Source organism: Rhineura floridana, chromosome 11 (genome assembly GCF_030035675.1).
Source record: "Rhineura floridana isolate rRhiFlo1 chromosome 11, rRhiFlo1.hap2, whole genome shotgun sequence".
In the NCBI taxonomy this organism is placed as follows: Eukaryota; Metazoa; Chordata; class Lepidosauria; order Squamata; family Rhineuridae; genus Rhineura; species Rhineura floridana.
The window spans coordinates 3474652-3491205 of record NC_084490.1 but is presented as its reverse complement, the minus strand read 5'-3'; the positions used below and the strand labels follow the sequence as shown (position 1 = coordinate 3491205).

The window sequence follows — 16554 nt, the reverse complement described above, 5'->3', positions numbered from 1 at the left end:
CCCGAGACAAAATATTTCCAGGGACTTGGAAACTAGTAATGCAAAGAGAGGTTGGGTGGGGGCCAGAAAACCCAACAAAACTAAACCGGTAACTCTGAAGAGGGTCAAAGAGCAAGACCCCCTCTCCAGTTCCAGACCATTCTGCACTCCCACTCTCCTCTCTCAAAAAAAGAGCTTTTTTTCCCAAAGGAGAGGAAACTAAGTCTCTAGCATTTAAAGACATCTCTCAAATGATTGCTTTTTTCCCCTGTAGCTTTTGAAGGAAGGGTACAGTATTAAACAATTACAGGTCTGCGGAAGACAGTCAAGGTCATCCAACCAGACCTCACCACACACACACTGGGGCGGGACTGCTCACGCCCCGAATCCCCTTTGCGAGATTAGTTGGCAGGACAAAAGAATATAAAGCTACAATCAGGAACAAATTACAGTTTGCTCCGTGCAGCTTAGAGGGAAAACCAAGGCCCACCAAGGCCAAAAGTCGCTGTGAGGCACAAAGTCAAGTGACTCTACAAGGGCTGACTTTTTATGTGCGCAAAAGAAAAACGTGGATGCTCCAGTTTAAAAGAAAGAGGGGAAAAATCCAAACAGGTGCCATGCTTCTTCCACGAACACTAAGGCACTGAAGAAGCGAGATTCTTACCTATCAGAAATGTCACTTTTTAGGAAAGGGGTGGTGTTGCTGGTGGCAAAGGAAAGAGGGGAAAAAATCTTCATGCAGAATTGCCTGACAGAGATAAAGACAAACGCCTTAAACAATTTGACATCTGTTTGCCAAGGCATCACAGGGAACTCCCCAGGTGCCAAGAGACAGAAAATATTTTACAAGGAGCCAAACCGTCGCTATACAACGCCTGACTGCTGGTTTACAGCTGCCAACTGAACACAGGTAAAAAAATGGCTTTTTATTGGGTCAACTTCAGCAGCAAACAGAAGATGCAAGGTTACTTGTTGCGCAGAACTCTTCGGCCAGTGGAATGGAAAAGGCCAGAAGATCTCTACGTAGCTTGCAGGCCAGCTTCTTTCTACATTGAGAGGTTTGGCCCAATAGTAAATATTGCTACAGTTTCTCAACATGTTTACAATGTTTATTGCAAGAGAGTCACAACAACACCCTTGAGATGAAGGCTGAGGGTATTTCTAGTGGGTGAAACAGAAGGCGGAAGAGAGAGTGTAGATAACATGCACAACTTGCGCCAGGACACACCCAATGCGTCCACAGCAAGTAGTGTTGCTTGAGGAGAGGTCCCACATACCTATCCATGGGATCACACAAGCATATTCCTCAAGTGACAGTGTGCACATCACATCAAGCACATCAAGTGGCAATGTGCACATGTGAACATAAGCAAAAGCCTTGTTAGTTCAGGTCAGTGGCCCCTCTAGCCCAGCATCCTGTTCTCACACTTGATTGATTGCATTTATATACTGCCCCATAGCCAAAGCTCTCTGGGCAGTTTACAGCAATTAAAAACATTAAAAACAAATATACAAATTTTAAAACACAAAAAACAATTTAAAAACACAATTTAAAATTAAAAAAAAACAATTTAAAAACACATGCTAAAATGCCTGGGAGGAGAGGAAAGTCTTGACCTGGTGCTGAAAAGATAACAGTGTTGGTGCCAGGCGCACCTCATCAGGGAAATCATTCCATAATTTGGGGGCCACCACTGAGAAGGCCCTCTCCCTTGCTGCCAGCCTCCCAGCTTCCCTCAGAGTCGGGTCTTGGATGTTGAGCGTAGTGTACGGGTGGGTTCGTGTAGGGAGAGGTGTTCCATCAGTTATTGTGGTCCTAAGCCGTGTAAGGCTTTATAGGTTAAAACCTATAAGAGTGTTATTGCACTCGGGTCCTGCTTGCGGGCTTCCCCCAGGCACCTGGTTGGCCACTGTGAGAACAGGATGGTGGACTAGATGGGCCACTGGCCTGATCCAGCAGGCTCTTCTTATGTTCTTATGTTTAACCAGCACCTTGAATTGAGCTCAGAAACATAAAGTTGCCAACCAGATGCCTCTTATGGGAAGCCCCCAAGCACGACCTGAGCGCAAGGAGCACTCTCCCTTCCTGCAGTTTCCAGCAACTGGTATAGATGGCAGAGTACAGCCATCATGGCTAGTAATGATTGATAGCTTTTTCCTCCACGAATTTGTGTAATCCTCTTTTAAAGCCATCCAAGTTTATGGCCAACATTACTTCTTATGGAAATGAATTCCATAGTTTAACTATGCGCTGCGTGGAGAAATCCTTTCTTTTGTCTGTCCTGAATCTTCCAACATCCAGCTTCATTGAATGCCCAAGAGTTCTAGTGTTGTGAGAGAGGGAGAAAAACTTCTCTCTACCCACTTTCTCCATGCCACGCATAATTGTATACACTTCTATCGTGTCGCCTCTTACTCGCCTTTTCTCTCAAAACTAAAAAGCCCCAAATGCTGCAGCCTGTGTTCGTAGGGGAGTCGCTCCATCCCCTTGACCATTTCGGTTGCCCTTTTCCAAACCTTTCCAACTCTACAATATCTTTTTTGAGGTAAGGGACCAGAACTGTACAGAACATTCCAAGTGTGGTTGCACCATAACAGCATTATGATATATTGGCAGCTCATTTTCAGTGCCTAATGACCCCAGCATGGAATTCACCTTTTTTACACGCAAATGCCACACACTTCATCAAGCTATCCGCCATGACCTCTCTGAGGCCACATTCACACCATACATTTATCCTACTATTGTTCTACTTTAAACAGTCATGGCTTCCCCAAAGAATCTTGGGAAGTGTAGTTTGTGAAGGGTGCTGAGAGTTGTCAGGAGACCCCTATTCTCCTCACAGCGCTACCATTCTCAGAGTGGTTTAACAGTCAGTCCCTCTTCCCGGGGAACTCTATGAGGGGAATAGGGGTCTCTTAACAACTCTCAGCACCCTTCACAAACTACACTTCCCAGGATGCTTTGGGGGAAGCCATTACTGTTTCAAGTGGTAGTAGAATAAATGTATGGTGTGGATGTGGCCCAAGCTCCTTCCTGGTCAGTCGCCACCACTTCCAAACAGCCTTAAAACACAAATGGCTTCTCAGTGAAGACTGTTCTCATGGGAAGATGGGCAAATCACTGAGATAATCTGGAGAAGCACTGTTAGCTGTCCCCCGTGTTACAGATGCCTCAGTGGCCTCATCTAGAAGTCAGGCATTTAGTGTCACTGGCCCCATGCTCTGGAACACTCTTCCAGCAGAGATTCTGGAAAGGCACCTGCGCTTTTGACTGCATCTCCTAAGGGCCTCGTTTATGCCAACAGGCCTGTTCAGTTTAAATTTTCTTAACATTAGCCTGTCATTTTAAATGATTATTTTGTATTGCTTTTGTGGTATTTTGTGTTCTATTGTATTTGTATATATTGTTGCACGCTGCACTGATCTTTCACATGACATGGAGGTACATAAATACTTTTATAAATAAAGAAGTGTGCCTGATTCTCAGATAAAGTATGTGGACAAGCATCTTATAAGAGTTCTCTGTAATGCAGAAGCCCAAATCCTTCATGTTGCTCCCAAATCTTTAACATTCCCACTGATGCCCTGCGAAAGGCCAAACAACAGGCTGCCTCTGTGTGATCAGGCCAACTGCCTTTCCTGCCTGCCATTCTGGCTGCAGCCATCCACATGCCACAGATGTTAAACTGGTTTAGTAGTCAATCGTTCAACAGCAGAAAGGAGCCTAGGAATTTCTTCAAGTCTTGGCATCTCCACCAAAACTACCATTCCCAAGATCCTTTGGGAGGAAAACCAAGGTGGCCAAACTGGTAATAAAAACAGACGTATGTTTGTTTTGTAGATCAGGGCGGACAGAATTTAAGTTTGGCAGATCTACTGTGCTTATTCACTGGCATTCCAGGGCCTACCAACCAGAGTCAGCAGCAGAATTTAGAAATAAGGTGCCTCTGAGCACAATCTGTGCCTCCAGGTGCTTCCAGGAGACCTGTTGATTGAGCTTTCATCTCAGTTTGTTTGCAGGTAGCTTAGACAACAGTTGCATCAAAGCAAATGCTGCCTCACACTTTCCAGTACATTTTCTCGTCACTTTCCTTATCACAGTAAGTCTGATCCTTTGGGGAAGCAGATTTGTTGTGCATAACCTCCCAAGCAATTATAACTGTAACACAGAAGGCTCACTCTGGACTACTCCAGGCTTTTCTTTGTTTCAGCAGTTTTATTTAAGGTGGGAAAAGGTTCCCCTTTGTTGCTGCAAAATGTTAAACCCTTGCAGATCGAGTGCAAGTCATCCAGAGATCTACCAAGGAGATCCTAAACAACCTCCTGACCATCACGGATATAGATCTGCCCTATTTTCCCAGCTGTGATAAGAGAAGAGAAGAGAGCATCAAAGGGAGGCTGCTTTGCACACAGAAGGTCCCAGGTTCAATCCCTGGCATAGGGCTGGGAAAGACTTTGGAGAGCCACTGCCAGTCCATGTAGGCAATACTGAACTAGAACTACTGAACAGTGTAGGCAATACTGAACTGCTTTGATTTGGATTCCTGCATTGCGCAGGGGGTTGGACTTGATGGCCTTCTAGGTCCCTTTCAACTCTACTATTCTATGAATCTATGAATCTAAATGGACCAATGCTCTGAAGGTATAAGGCAGTTTTCTATGTTCTGATGCCATGGTTCAAACTAAGACAGAAGTGTATAAAATTATGTGTGGTGTGGAGAAAGTGGACAGATAATTTTTTTTCTCCCTTACTGATAACATTAGAACTCAGAGGCATCCAATAAAGCTGAATGTTGGAAGATTCAGGGCAGACAAAAGAAAGAACTTCTTCACAAAGTGCACAGTTAAACTATGGAACTCACTCCCACAGGAGGCAGCGACAGCCACCAACTTGGAGGGCTTTAAAAAAGGGTTAGACAAATTCACGGAGGATCAAAAGGCTATTACCGGCTACCAACCCTGACAGCCACCTTCTACCACCACTGTCAGAGGCAGTAACTTCTGGAAACTGCAAGAGGGGAGAGTTGATCTTGAGCTCAGGTCCTGCTTGCGGGCTTCCCATACGAAGCACCTGGTTGGCCACTGTGAGAACAGGATGATGGACTAATTTATTTATTTATTGTATTTATATACCGCCCCATAGTTGAAGCTCTCTGGGCGGTTTACAATAACTAAACAAATAAATGGACTTGATCCAGCATGACCTTCTTATGTGCATAAGGTTTATGGAAGGGCCATAGCTCAGTGGTTTGCATGCAGAAGGCCCCACATTCAGTCCCCAATGGCATCTCCGGCCAAGGCTGGGGAAAGACTCTCGCCTGAACTCCTGGAGTGCCATCACCAGTCAGTGCAGGCAGTGCTGAGCTTGATGGACCCTTAGTCTGCCTCAGCGTAAAGCAGCTGCTCCGTGTTCCAGCTGTGGAACAAAAGGACACACAAACTACCAATATTTCCACAGGGAAGGAATATCCATTCCAAACAGGATGAGCCGGCAGAATGACTCTCAGAATGCATGGGGTGCAGGCTAAAGTTGACTTAACTGAAGAAAGCTTCACATGACACCCAAGGAGCAAGGGGGCAAGAACATTACGGCACGCCGGGAACGCTCACAATCCAAATTCAGCGGCGGCTCCGTATCAGTGGAGCAGTGGAATCCGCTCCAGATTTTAGTCCAAACTTTGGACAGCTCCTTGAAAGTTCAGCCTAAACCCCGGAGCAGAATCACTGCCCCACTGACATCGAAGCCACCAGCCTCCACTGTCCAAATTCACCAGAGGCCCACAGTAAAACTTTATAGCGGGTGTGCCAGAAAAAAAATTAAGCAACTTTCCTCACCCCTAGAAATACATGGGGTGAGACATCCGTGTCAATCACCCTGCTGTCAACACAGCTTGCAACTCAACCCAAGGTAATCAAGCCATGGAACAGCACTCAAGAGTCTTGGGCTGAGAAGCATCTTTGACTTCTCTGATCAGACAGCAAATGATGCCAGAGATTTAATTCTGGGTCTTCTGTATTTAAAGTACCTCTTCTACCCCTGAGCTATGGCCCATTCTTATAAGGCTATCGTTGCAAACAATAGAGCCTTGCTTCTAAAAACTAAATAAATTTCCAGTTCTCCGGATGCCCAGGCAGTCCTGTGGCGGCAGCGCTGGCGCCGACAGGGCAGGACTTTGGGGGGCAGAAGCAAGGCTGGGGCCCACTCGCCGAATGAGCAGGAAGGTCCCCAAGGAGTGAAGTAACACACACTCTTCTCCCAGAAAGCCCATTAAAATAGAATATAGAATTACTTAACTGCACCCATTGGATGGTGAGTCAAACATGGGGGGGGGGGAGACGCTAGTTATGCTCATGGCAAAGTAATAAAGCCATCACCTCAACACCAGCACAACTTTGTTCGAAATCTGCTGAATCCATGTAGTCATCACACTACTTTGGTAGTGGAAACTGGTGCTTTGCTATTATTATTATTATTATTATTATTAATCATTTGTGTGCTGCCTTTCAGGGCAAAGCCCTCTCTCAAGGTAGCTCAGTTAAATAAAAATAAAAACAAAACAAACCTTTTCAACAAATATATAAAACCACTTGCCCAAATTCAAAATATCAGCAGATTAAAACCACAGGCCGCGGACTACTGACTCCTTCACATACTTTCGCCAGCTTAAATATTCAATGTTGGAACAGCTATTAAGGTTTTTCTTTTACAATGCTCGTATCGTTCGTGTTTCCGGGTGAAGTGTGGATTTTCATCCATGCAAATGTTTCAGTGCAGAACTGGGGGATGGTGGCTATTCTGGAATAGATGAACCCAAACCTGAAAGATAAACTCTTTGATAAGAGGGAAAGAAGTGTGGAACTTCTTTCAGAGTGGGGGCTAAAAGCACCTTCGGTGTAGGACAGGACAGGGAAGGGGAATCTGCAGCCCTCCAGATGTTTTTGGACGGCAAATGGACAGAGATGATGGGAGTCCACAGATTCCCCACCCGCTGACATAGGAACACACACGCAATGTAAGTCGGTGGTCATGTGTGATCAGCATACACCTTGATTTTGCTGGATATGCACAGAGGATGTACATCAAGGATAGTTATAGACTTTGTTATGTGCCTTCAAGTCGATTATGACTTATGGCGACCCTCTGAATCAGTGACCTCCAAGAGCATCTGTCGTGAACCACCCTGTTCAGATTTTGTAAGTTCAGGTCTGTGGCTTCCTTTATGGAATCAATTCATCTCTTGTCTGGCCTGCCTCTTTTTCTACTCCCTGCTGTTTTCCCCAGCATTATTGTCTTTTCTAGTGAATCACGTCTTCTCATGATGTCTCCAAAGTGTGATAATCTCAGTTTCATCATTTGTGGGGAAGAACTGCAGCCAAGCGACAGAACATGCGGAAGGTCCCAGGTTCAATCCCCAATGGCAACTCTAGGTAGGGCTGAGAAAGACCTCTGCCTGATATCCTGGAGAGCTGCTGCCAGTCCTTGTAGGCAATACTGAGATATATGGACCAGTGGTCTGGCTCTGCATTAGACTGCTTCCTATGTTCCTATGTGCAAAATTATTGTATATGAGATTCTACCTATGGGTTTCACACTTTCAAAGACGCATTAACACCTGAAAGAGATCTCGGCGCTGAGATCCATCCCAGCCACATCTAGGGTGTGGCAGAATTTCAAAGAGGGCTGGGTTGGGATATGGGAGTGCTCCCGTTCAGGTCCCTGCTCTTGCTGTGGACATGTCATCCTGTCTCTCAGGCTAAAATATCTATCTTCTGATTGCAGAGGCAAAAATGCAAAGCACTTTTTTTTTTTTGGCTGGAAAGCAAGATGATGAACAATAGATTAGTAAGCCATTACTTAAGCGGGGGGGGGAATATTGCATCAAACTCACACTTCCTTTTATATATAATGTGAATTTTTGTTTTGCCACATTACCATCAAGACTGTTTCCCCATCTTGGGTGAGCCAGACCCCAGGATGAAAGAAGTGCCACCTCTACTTTCCAAAAGATGCTTCACCTTTTTGACACGTCAGCTCATCACATTTCAATACATTTGCACATTATAGAAACCTCAACACACCAAGATAACAAAGAAAGTGTGAGAACTTTACTGTTTAAAAGTCAAAAGCTATCGCTGGAAGAAAAGTCTGCCTTGAATGTATCTGCATGCCCTTTGAAGCAGTAATTTGCTGGGACCGTTATCTCAAAAATAAACGTGTGCCATTAGACAGCCAAGGATACAGATTAATCAACTTAAGAAAGCTTTCTAAGTTGATTAATCTAGTGCGGCCTTTCTGGTTGTTTGGGAGGGGAACTAAACTGATATGTGCCCATACAAATATTCCGATTTGCACCAGAAGTGACAGCTGTAAGCCCACCCCACCAGATGTCACAAAAAGATGGAGCACACAACTCTATCAAGTTGTCTATCTCTACCCCATCCTCTTCCAAGGAGCCCTAAAATGAGTTCCAAGAATGGGAAGAGAAGAGTAGAAATCTACAGCACCATGGATAGGAAAGATATATGCTCAAGCCAACCAATCTTTACTGAGCTGGACAGGACAATTTAAAAAGCAATAGCTCTGAGTGTGTTCTCTGGAAACAACAACTTTTCTGAGAAGCAGCCTTCGCTTGCTTGATTTTAAACAATCAAGGGCCGTTCAACAGCCCAGAGCCTCTAAGGGTGTGCCACACAACTCCTCAATTTTTCAAGCGGGGAGGAGGAGGAGTGAGCATGCTGCTCCCCTAAATTTTACACAAGTCTAAACAGCTGAATCTTCCTGTACCCCTCTTTCCCTTGACGTAGCCTTTCCCTGTCAGAGCTCCCTCTAAATTCACAGGCAAAAAAACACAGCCCAGCACTCTCAGAAATCCCCAACAGTTGCTGAGGAGAGACTCCAACACAAGGAAGAGACTTCTGCTGGGACACAACCAGACAGGAACTGAAAAATGACAGGGAAGCTACATTTCTACATGGTAATATCTGGAAAGTTGTGCGGCCAAAAGCCCTGTCGATGTGAATGGGGCTTGTGCTGGAGATTGACTGTGTTTTTCCGACGTGCCCCTGCCCCATTCATGTCAATGGGGCTTGTGCTGGTCATGGGCATTCTCCATTCATTTCAATGGGGCTTGCGCTGGAGAATTTCCCTGGGGATTGTCGCCATCCCCCACAAAGTCAGAGAGATTGCAGGTGAACTACTCCACCCTCAATTGATCAGGCCTGTTCTGTTCACTTTGCAATTTTGAAATAAATGGAGAAAACTTCCCCTGCCCTGCCCCCCCCATTGTTTCCAGCTCTAAGGAGAAACAGAGTTCAAAGATCAGGTGCATGCGTTTGTCAAGGAGAGGGAGATGTGATGTTTGAAAAATATTATCCCCCCCCCCCTTTGCAGGAGATTGTTAAGGTGAGGGAAGGAGAAGAGAAAAAGGTAGGAGAAAACACACACACACACACACACGTATGCACGCTCACACCATGATTTAGGCAAATAGGCCTATTAAGCTCTAATATATATTTCTGTTGCTAGGAAGCGTTGCCTCGCATGGCGACAGAGCGCAAATTGTAGCACTTATGAATCACAGGATTTTAAAAAAATGTGAGAGAGATTTTCTGACAAACAACCGCCTTGCCCTCCTCTCCCCCCCCTTCCCTTCCCAACACTACTGTTTTTTAAAACCTGATGTAATCCTGAATCCCAGCTCCTATATAAATTATTCCAACCCAACCCTCCTCCTTCCCACTTAAAAAAAAAGGGGTAAGGGAGGACTTGGGTTTCAGAAGTTAGTGGGGGTTTAGCCACAATTGTTAACAGATGGGAGTCAGTTCTGGACTCACGGAGGGAGGTGTGTGTGTGCGAGAGAGAGAAAGAGAAAGAGAGAGAGAGAGAGAGAGAGAGAAAGAGAAAGAGAAAGAGAGAGAGGTGTGTGTTCATCCCATCTCTAGAACACCTTGGACCACCCCTGGCAGACGTGGAAACTCCAGTTAAAGACAAAAAGAGTACCAACAAAAAAGTTCTTAGTTTGACCTATTAAAGCTCTGATCTGGAAGAATGTGTGTGTATGCATGCATAGATTTTAAGAAAAAGACAGTGAAGAAGTTCTCAAGAGCGTCTCCCATTCATTTCCTTGTGGTGTGCACAGCAGAACTTCACACTGGACTGTGAGCCCAAAAGGATTTATGCATTTTAAACATTTAATCTAAGCATACAAAAAGAGAAAGGGGAGTGGATGGAGTACACAAAAAGACACACAAGCCAAGGATAATTACAGAACACAATCTGCACAGCAGACCCACCCAAATCACAAAGTGGACGTTTAAAGCGCCAGCCTGCACACACCTCCACACCTCCCAGTGCCTTTTCAACATGCATTGAGATCAAATATAAATGTGCAGAAGGTATCTTGTGGCAGCTGTTCTGAAAAAGACTGTAACAGCAACACGTACAAACTCATAATTCCACTTCATTTGCAGATTCACTGACCATGATTTTTAAGCGATCTCTAAAACACATACATACACACACAGCGCAAATCCCCTCTGGGATTGCTCACATTCCATATTTAATTGGGAGTTCCAGTGAAGTAAACTTCCAGGCAAATGTGTTTAGTATCAGGGTGTTAAGCTACACACACACACGCATGTACACACTTGACAACAAACTCTTTGATAGTATCTTAGTAACATTTTATGCACACAGAAAAAAGTCTTTAAATTGCAATACCTTTTCCCCCTATGGAGTCCAATATAACCTCTAACTAGCTGGAGTTGGGGGGGAGGGAGTGTTGAGGAGAAAATAGCACTTTAGAAAACAAAGGCACTAGGATGAAAACTTATTTCTTTCTGGATAATTTTTAAAAGTTCTTTATGCAAACCCAAGAATTAAATTCTCATCCAGTTTCCCTCTAACATACCCCCTTCCCAAAATATAAGGAGGAAATAGACAATTCGAAAGTTTGCAAAAAGGGAATGTATTTAAAAATTGAGCAGCTGCTGTGAAACTAGAACTTCCTTCTGACTATGCGGCTCTCCTGGTCTGTTCCCTTTGAAACTGACTGCCACTTCTCCCATCACCAAAAGGCTGGCATTTCAAACAAGTGACATTATTTTCCTTCCTCCTGCCGTTGCTTCAAAGATTTGCAACTCAAGAATCCAAATAGGATTTTTTAAAAAGCAAAAATACACGCATAGCTCTTCCCCCTCTCGTGCCAAACTTATTCCAGGACAAACAGGTAGGAGAATTTGCACACTGCACACCCATGGGATCCCAACCATCCTGGGCTGTGTGTGCAGGGAACAACCCCCCCCCAAAAAAGACTTACTTTTTGTTCGAGGTGTTCCAGTATATGGGCTCTAAGCTGAGTCCTTCAATAAACCAGAGTTCCAGCAAGGAGAACAGCAGACCTGTGTAAAACCCAATCCAGGAGATCCCCAGGGCCATTACTGCAAAAGAGGAACAACTCTCTTTTTTTTTTTAAAGAAGGAGGGGGGCACCAAACCCCCGCCAGTCTTTTCCTCCCTCGTCTTCTTTCGGTCTTTGTTTTCTTTCTTTGACAATCACACAAATTCCAAGAGGCAAAGGAATTAATTGGAAGGGAGGGGGCGCAGAAAAAAAGAAAGTGGCAAAACACAGGGCAACCCCCCCAACCCCTCCACACACAATTCTGCACGCGATTCCTTTGGTGGGGAAAGTTTTATAAATCCTCGGTTTCGCCCCAGCTATTCGGCAAATCCGGAAAGTTTGCGGCGCCTACCCGGATCCGGAGGAGATGGAGCGCCAGTTTGGGGAGGAAGAGCCGCATCTTTTGGGGGGCTTCGCGTGGAAGAAAGACAGGGAAACACAGCCCGCAGGCGCCCCCCAAAAAGGAGGCGGCGGCGAGAGGGGCGGCAGTGCCATCCGCTTGGCCTCTCCCTGCGTGCGGGGGTCCCCTCGGCGCTGAGACCCTTCGGGGGCTCCGGAGGGCGAAAGTCCGTGCGGCGGCGAGAGAGGTGGAAGGGGGGCCGAGGGAGGCGTCATTGGCAACCCCAGCCGCCCCCCCTCCGCGGTCGCTCGGTCGCTCGCTGCCGATTTCTCCTCCCGGTCTGCTCGTCTGCTCGGCTCCTCCTCGGCCCCCCCGCGCGCAAAAGCCGAGCAACGAAGAACTCCGACGCCGACGCCGAAATAATGGGAATGAAGAGGGAGGGGAGGGGAGGGGGCTTCTCTTTTGAGGGAGAGAAGAATTGGTGGGCGCGAAATTCTGGAGCGACGCGCTGCTCCGGAGGCACGCAGGGAGCGGAGTCTGGAGATGAAAGAAGATCCGGAGCCGGGAGCGAAGCAGCACCCGGGGGGGGGGGAAGGACGCACCCCCCTCCAGTGAAACAGGGGGGAAAGAGAGAGAGGGGGGGCGGGGGAAAGCTGACAACTGGATGCCACAGAAAGAGAAAGGTGGCAAATTCAGAAGTGCAGGGTCCCCTCACGACAGCCACGCCCCCTCCCCTTTTCTTGCTGCTGGGCGGAGAATTAGCTCCTTGCTAATGCCTTCCCCCACAACACCAGACGTCCCTAGGAGCCAATCAGCAGGAAAGGCGAGAGTGTTAGCTACTGAGAAGAGTCTTCTCAGTGGCTGACTCACCTCCGTTCACTCTGATTGGCTCTAATCGGCAGGGAAGGACAAAGTAGCGTGTTAGACGACTCTTCTCAGTGGCTAACACTCCTCTTTCATGCTGATTGGCTTGGAGAATGCTGGAGACATAGGGACCCTGCTGGGGCCCTGTCTCCCCAAAATTATGGGGTCTAAGACCCCCTGAGGCCCCGGACGACTACACCCCTGACACCACCTCAATTTCCACCCCCCCATCACTAGAATTCTGTCCAGAATGCTAACAATAAAAAATTGGAAGAACTTGGGCTGTTTGGTGGGCTTGCTTTTTTTTTCTTAACAGCTTGCTTTTTTTAATGGATTTTTTTTTAAAAAAAGGTTGAGTGTTGTGCGGGGGGGGGGTCACGCCTTCTCTCTCAGGTGAATGGAAAGGAGGTAGATTAATGGCAGGGCTGATTTTTGATGGAATCAGCATAATTATATATAGAGAAAGAGGGAGGGAAGTGTTGGGGATTGGATGGGGACAGGGGAGATAGGCAACATTTATCCCAGTTTTAAGAGAGTGGGCGTTGGCTCAAGGGCAGCACAGCCAGAGAGATCAGACCCATTGTGGGGTCAAAAATCAAGAGAGAAAATTTCTTGTACAAGCCCCATTTGCATTAACAGGAGCTGTACAAGAGATCATCTGTGCTCCCCAAAAAGGATGGTGAAAGTTTTAAATTTGGGAAAAAATGAGATTTATTTCCTAGGTCCACAAAGAGTCATGCCATGCCATGAGGCTACAGTTTTTCTTTCTTTCATTCATTGAAAATATCCAATATTCAGCAAGGACAGCTCTTCCCATCTCTGCATTGAAGCCACACCTGTTGAATTTCTGCCTATCCAGCAGCTATTAATATCACAGCAACCCTGCAAGTAAGACAGGATTTGTCTCACGCTGTCTATTTCAAAAAGAGTTATTGTCAACATAGCAATTTGTATATTAAAGCTACCACAGAATAAAATAGTACTGTAATGAATAAAATAACAGATAAATGGACAGAGATAGTTGCAAATAATGCATCAACAAACCTTTTAAGTTGAGACCTTGTCCCAGTCTGCCTCTGTGCTGAAATTGTTTTTTAATATGTTTTTAAACCTTTTTTTAAAAAACAATATGTTTTTAACCTTTTAAAAAAAGATGTCTTGAAAGCTTTTTAAAAATGTTTTTAAAGATGTTTTGTTTTAATGTATTTTAAAGTCTGTTTTTGTGATGTTTTAAAGTGTTTTTAGTGCTTTTGTTTGCCGCCCTGGGCTCCTGCTGGGGGGAAGGGCGGGATATAAATCAAATAATAAATAAATAAATAAATGTTGATGTCAGTTGTGCAAACTGGTAGACTAGAGGCAAATGCAGGCCTTTGAGATTCACAGACCTCTGTCAGATGAAGCAATCTCACACTCTCTTACACTGACTGAAGTTAGTTCAAAAAGGATTTTTTCTTTTTTTGCAAGTGTTTGAGTTTCACTGAGTTTTTCTTTGGAAAGATTCATACGAATCTGAAGTGAAGTCGTTGCAGTAAAGTTTCAAAACACTCCACAAAACAAACTGCCTACTCAGTTGCTCAGCTGGCACTCACACAGTGAGCCTGACGCCTCAAGTGTGAGCAGAGGCCTAGCCTTGGAGCCCATCATCAGTTATAGGGGCTGAGCCCTTGGCCAATAATTACAACGGTTAATGCGCCTTTGAGCACGTAAAGAGTACATTTCTTCTATACTGAAAAAACTGCAGCCTGTCCATCACAAAACCTGATAAGAAATAGAATGCCTGCTGGGTCATAGTGAACGACTTGTGTGAGAAATATTTTGTTTCTAAGCAGGTCAAAATCCCAAAGCTGTGAAGGCACCATTTTTATCTGTCCTTGTGCTTATTTTGCATATCTAACAAATACAAAACAAAGCTACTTCATTCTCTTCAGGACTGAATCAATCAGGGGAACTTCCGGTCACAAGATGTTACAAACACCATTAAAGCTACACTTTCAGAAAAATAAACAAATTTCAAGGTGGTAACTCTGCTACCAGCTTTGAACCAAGATAGTCAAGCCAGTATAGCGTCATTCTCAGAATACTTCTACACTTTTTTTTTTTACTTTTAAGGTAGAATATTGTGAAGCAAGGAGAAAGAGTGTGAGTTCACAGAAACAAAGGACCGCTCTTAAAACTTTGGTCTCTGCTTTCCATTTAAAAACAAAACAAAATGCCATTCCTTGGTACTGAAACAAGTCAGTGGTCCTTATATACACCTGAGGGCCCTTCAGACTGGGGGTTTTTTTGCAGGTGTGTTTTGCAATAGGTCACTAGTGATGTGATAACAGTGCATGAGTGGCCGATTTATACCGGCCCGTCCACACATCATTCTGGCTTTCTTAGTTGTTCTGTGATTCTGGGACACTCTTGCACAACAAATGCAGGACGACCCCTCCCCCAAACATTTGTAGTATGAAAAACTACAGGATTTCAGCAGGAAGTTACAGGACATGAACTGATTGGAAATGAAGCAGTGTGTCTGCCTCAAACCTTTTGCAGGCACCAACAGCATTGAAAGTGAGATCCTGTATAAATGGCCCAATACCATCATGCATGCACAAATCATCATGGATGCACAATAGCAATGAAATCTGGAGGAGCCCTAGCCTCTAGGATTGTCAGAGGGACACTTGTGTTGCCCGAGGGCACCTGCACAGCTGAGTGAGAAGGACTAGTGTAGCTGTGTTGTCTTTTTACAGCCAGTGCTAAAAGGTTAAAGGCCCAGTTACGGAGGTGGGTAGAGGAGTGCAAGGGGCCAACCATTCCTTGTTAACAAGTCCCTGCCTCCCTTCCCTCCTAATCTTCTTGTGCCAATTCATGGGGGGGGGGCACCCAATACTGCACCCAACAGAAACTATTCACCTTAAGCAAATCTACCTCTGTTTGCTTATTTTTCATAATTTGATCAGTTTTTGCTGGTTGTGGGAGGGGGGAAGAGGTACTGAAGAGCCCCCCATCCCAAAGCCTCTGGGAACTCTCCTCCAGTCCCCGCAGTCTAACTTGTGAGGTTGCAGCAGCCAAGGAGCTCACACACTTGTTTTAAACCCATGAGGACTAGTAAGATAATTAAAAGAAAAGGGGCAGGGAGGGGTTATGGTTATTGCAGGATAACTCTAATATGATTATCTCTGTTGGCTGTGATTTTGTTTATCTGAAAATAAATAAAAACAATTTGGAAAAAAGAAGTTGAGATGAAAGATTCTCTGGATGCATCATTCTGCAAATTTCAAAGCCCTGGCTTTTCAGCTCAAGGGTGAGTTGCAGAGCAGTTCAGGCACTGTGACTGTGTTGTTGTTTAGAGGGGGTTGGAGTTTCTTATGAACAGTCTATCAATTAAAAATCCAGTTACAGAGGATGACTTTGCTCACCACTACTACAATGAACAGAGTTTGTCCTAAGGGACGCTCTCAGTTCAGGGGCAACAGTGAGACCCCAAAAGACCTCACTGACATGCCACGGGAACCAAGTTTGTGCAACTTACAACATGCCCCAGAATTATATGCAATGCACAGGTGGTTCTGTAGTAGGCCAATCCACATGGAAAGTATTTCCGGAAGACTAACAGTTTGGAAAAATCAATGCTAAGCTTGGTTATTTGCAAGCCACAATATGTGGTCTAGAACTCCATTACTACTATTGCCTATAGGATGGGTAGGTGAGCCCTCCTAGGTCTCTCTCCTTTCTTACCCTCCAAAAGGACACAATATATTGCCTGCATATTATCAAGTCACACTTTTGTTTTAAGTAAAGTTTCTAGACCTCATGGCTTTTGAAAAAGACTGGAATATTTGGGGGAAAGAGAAGAAGAAAGAATGAGGTGGGATGGGGTTGATGCAGTTTAAAACAGTAACTCATACTGAGTTCCCCAGGCTGTGTACTCACCATACAGTCCCCCTAAATCCTGGGAACTGTAGCATACCCCTCACAGAGC

The 16554-nt window shown here is 45.2% G+C and overlaps 1 protein-coding gene across 3 annotated transcripts in view; it reads right to left on the bottom strand.

The window, feature by feature from the left end:
• The window catches only part of EFNB3 (ephrin B3), a 56744-nt gene extending 45320 nt beyond the window's left edge, over nucleotides 1-11424 (bottom strand). For all 3 annotated transcript variants that reach the window (XM_061590018.1, XM_061590019.1, XM_061590020.1), the window contains exon 1: nucleotides 11301-11424. In XM_061590018.1, coding sequence (XP_061446002.1) covers nucleotides 11301-11419 — 119 coding nt within the window. In that variant the 5' untranslated portion in view covers nucleotides 11420-11424. The remainder of the gene's footprint in view (nucleotides 1-11300) is intronic.
• Nucleotides 11425-16554: the final 5130 nt, after the last annotated feature.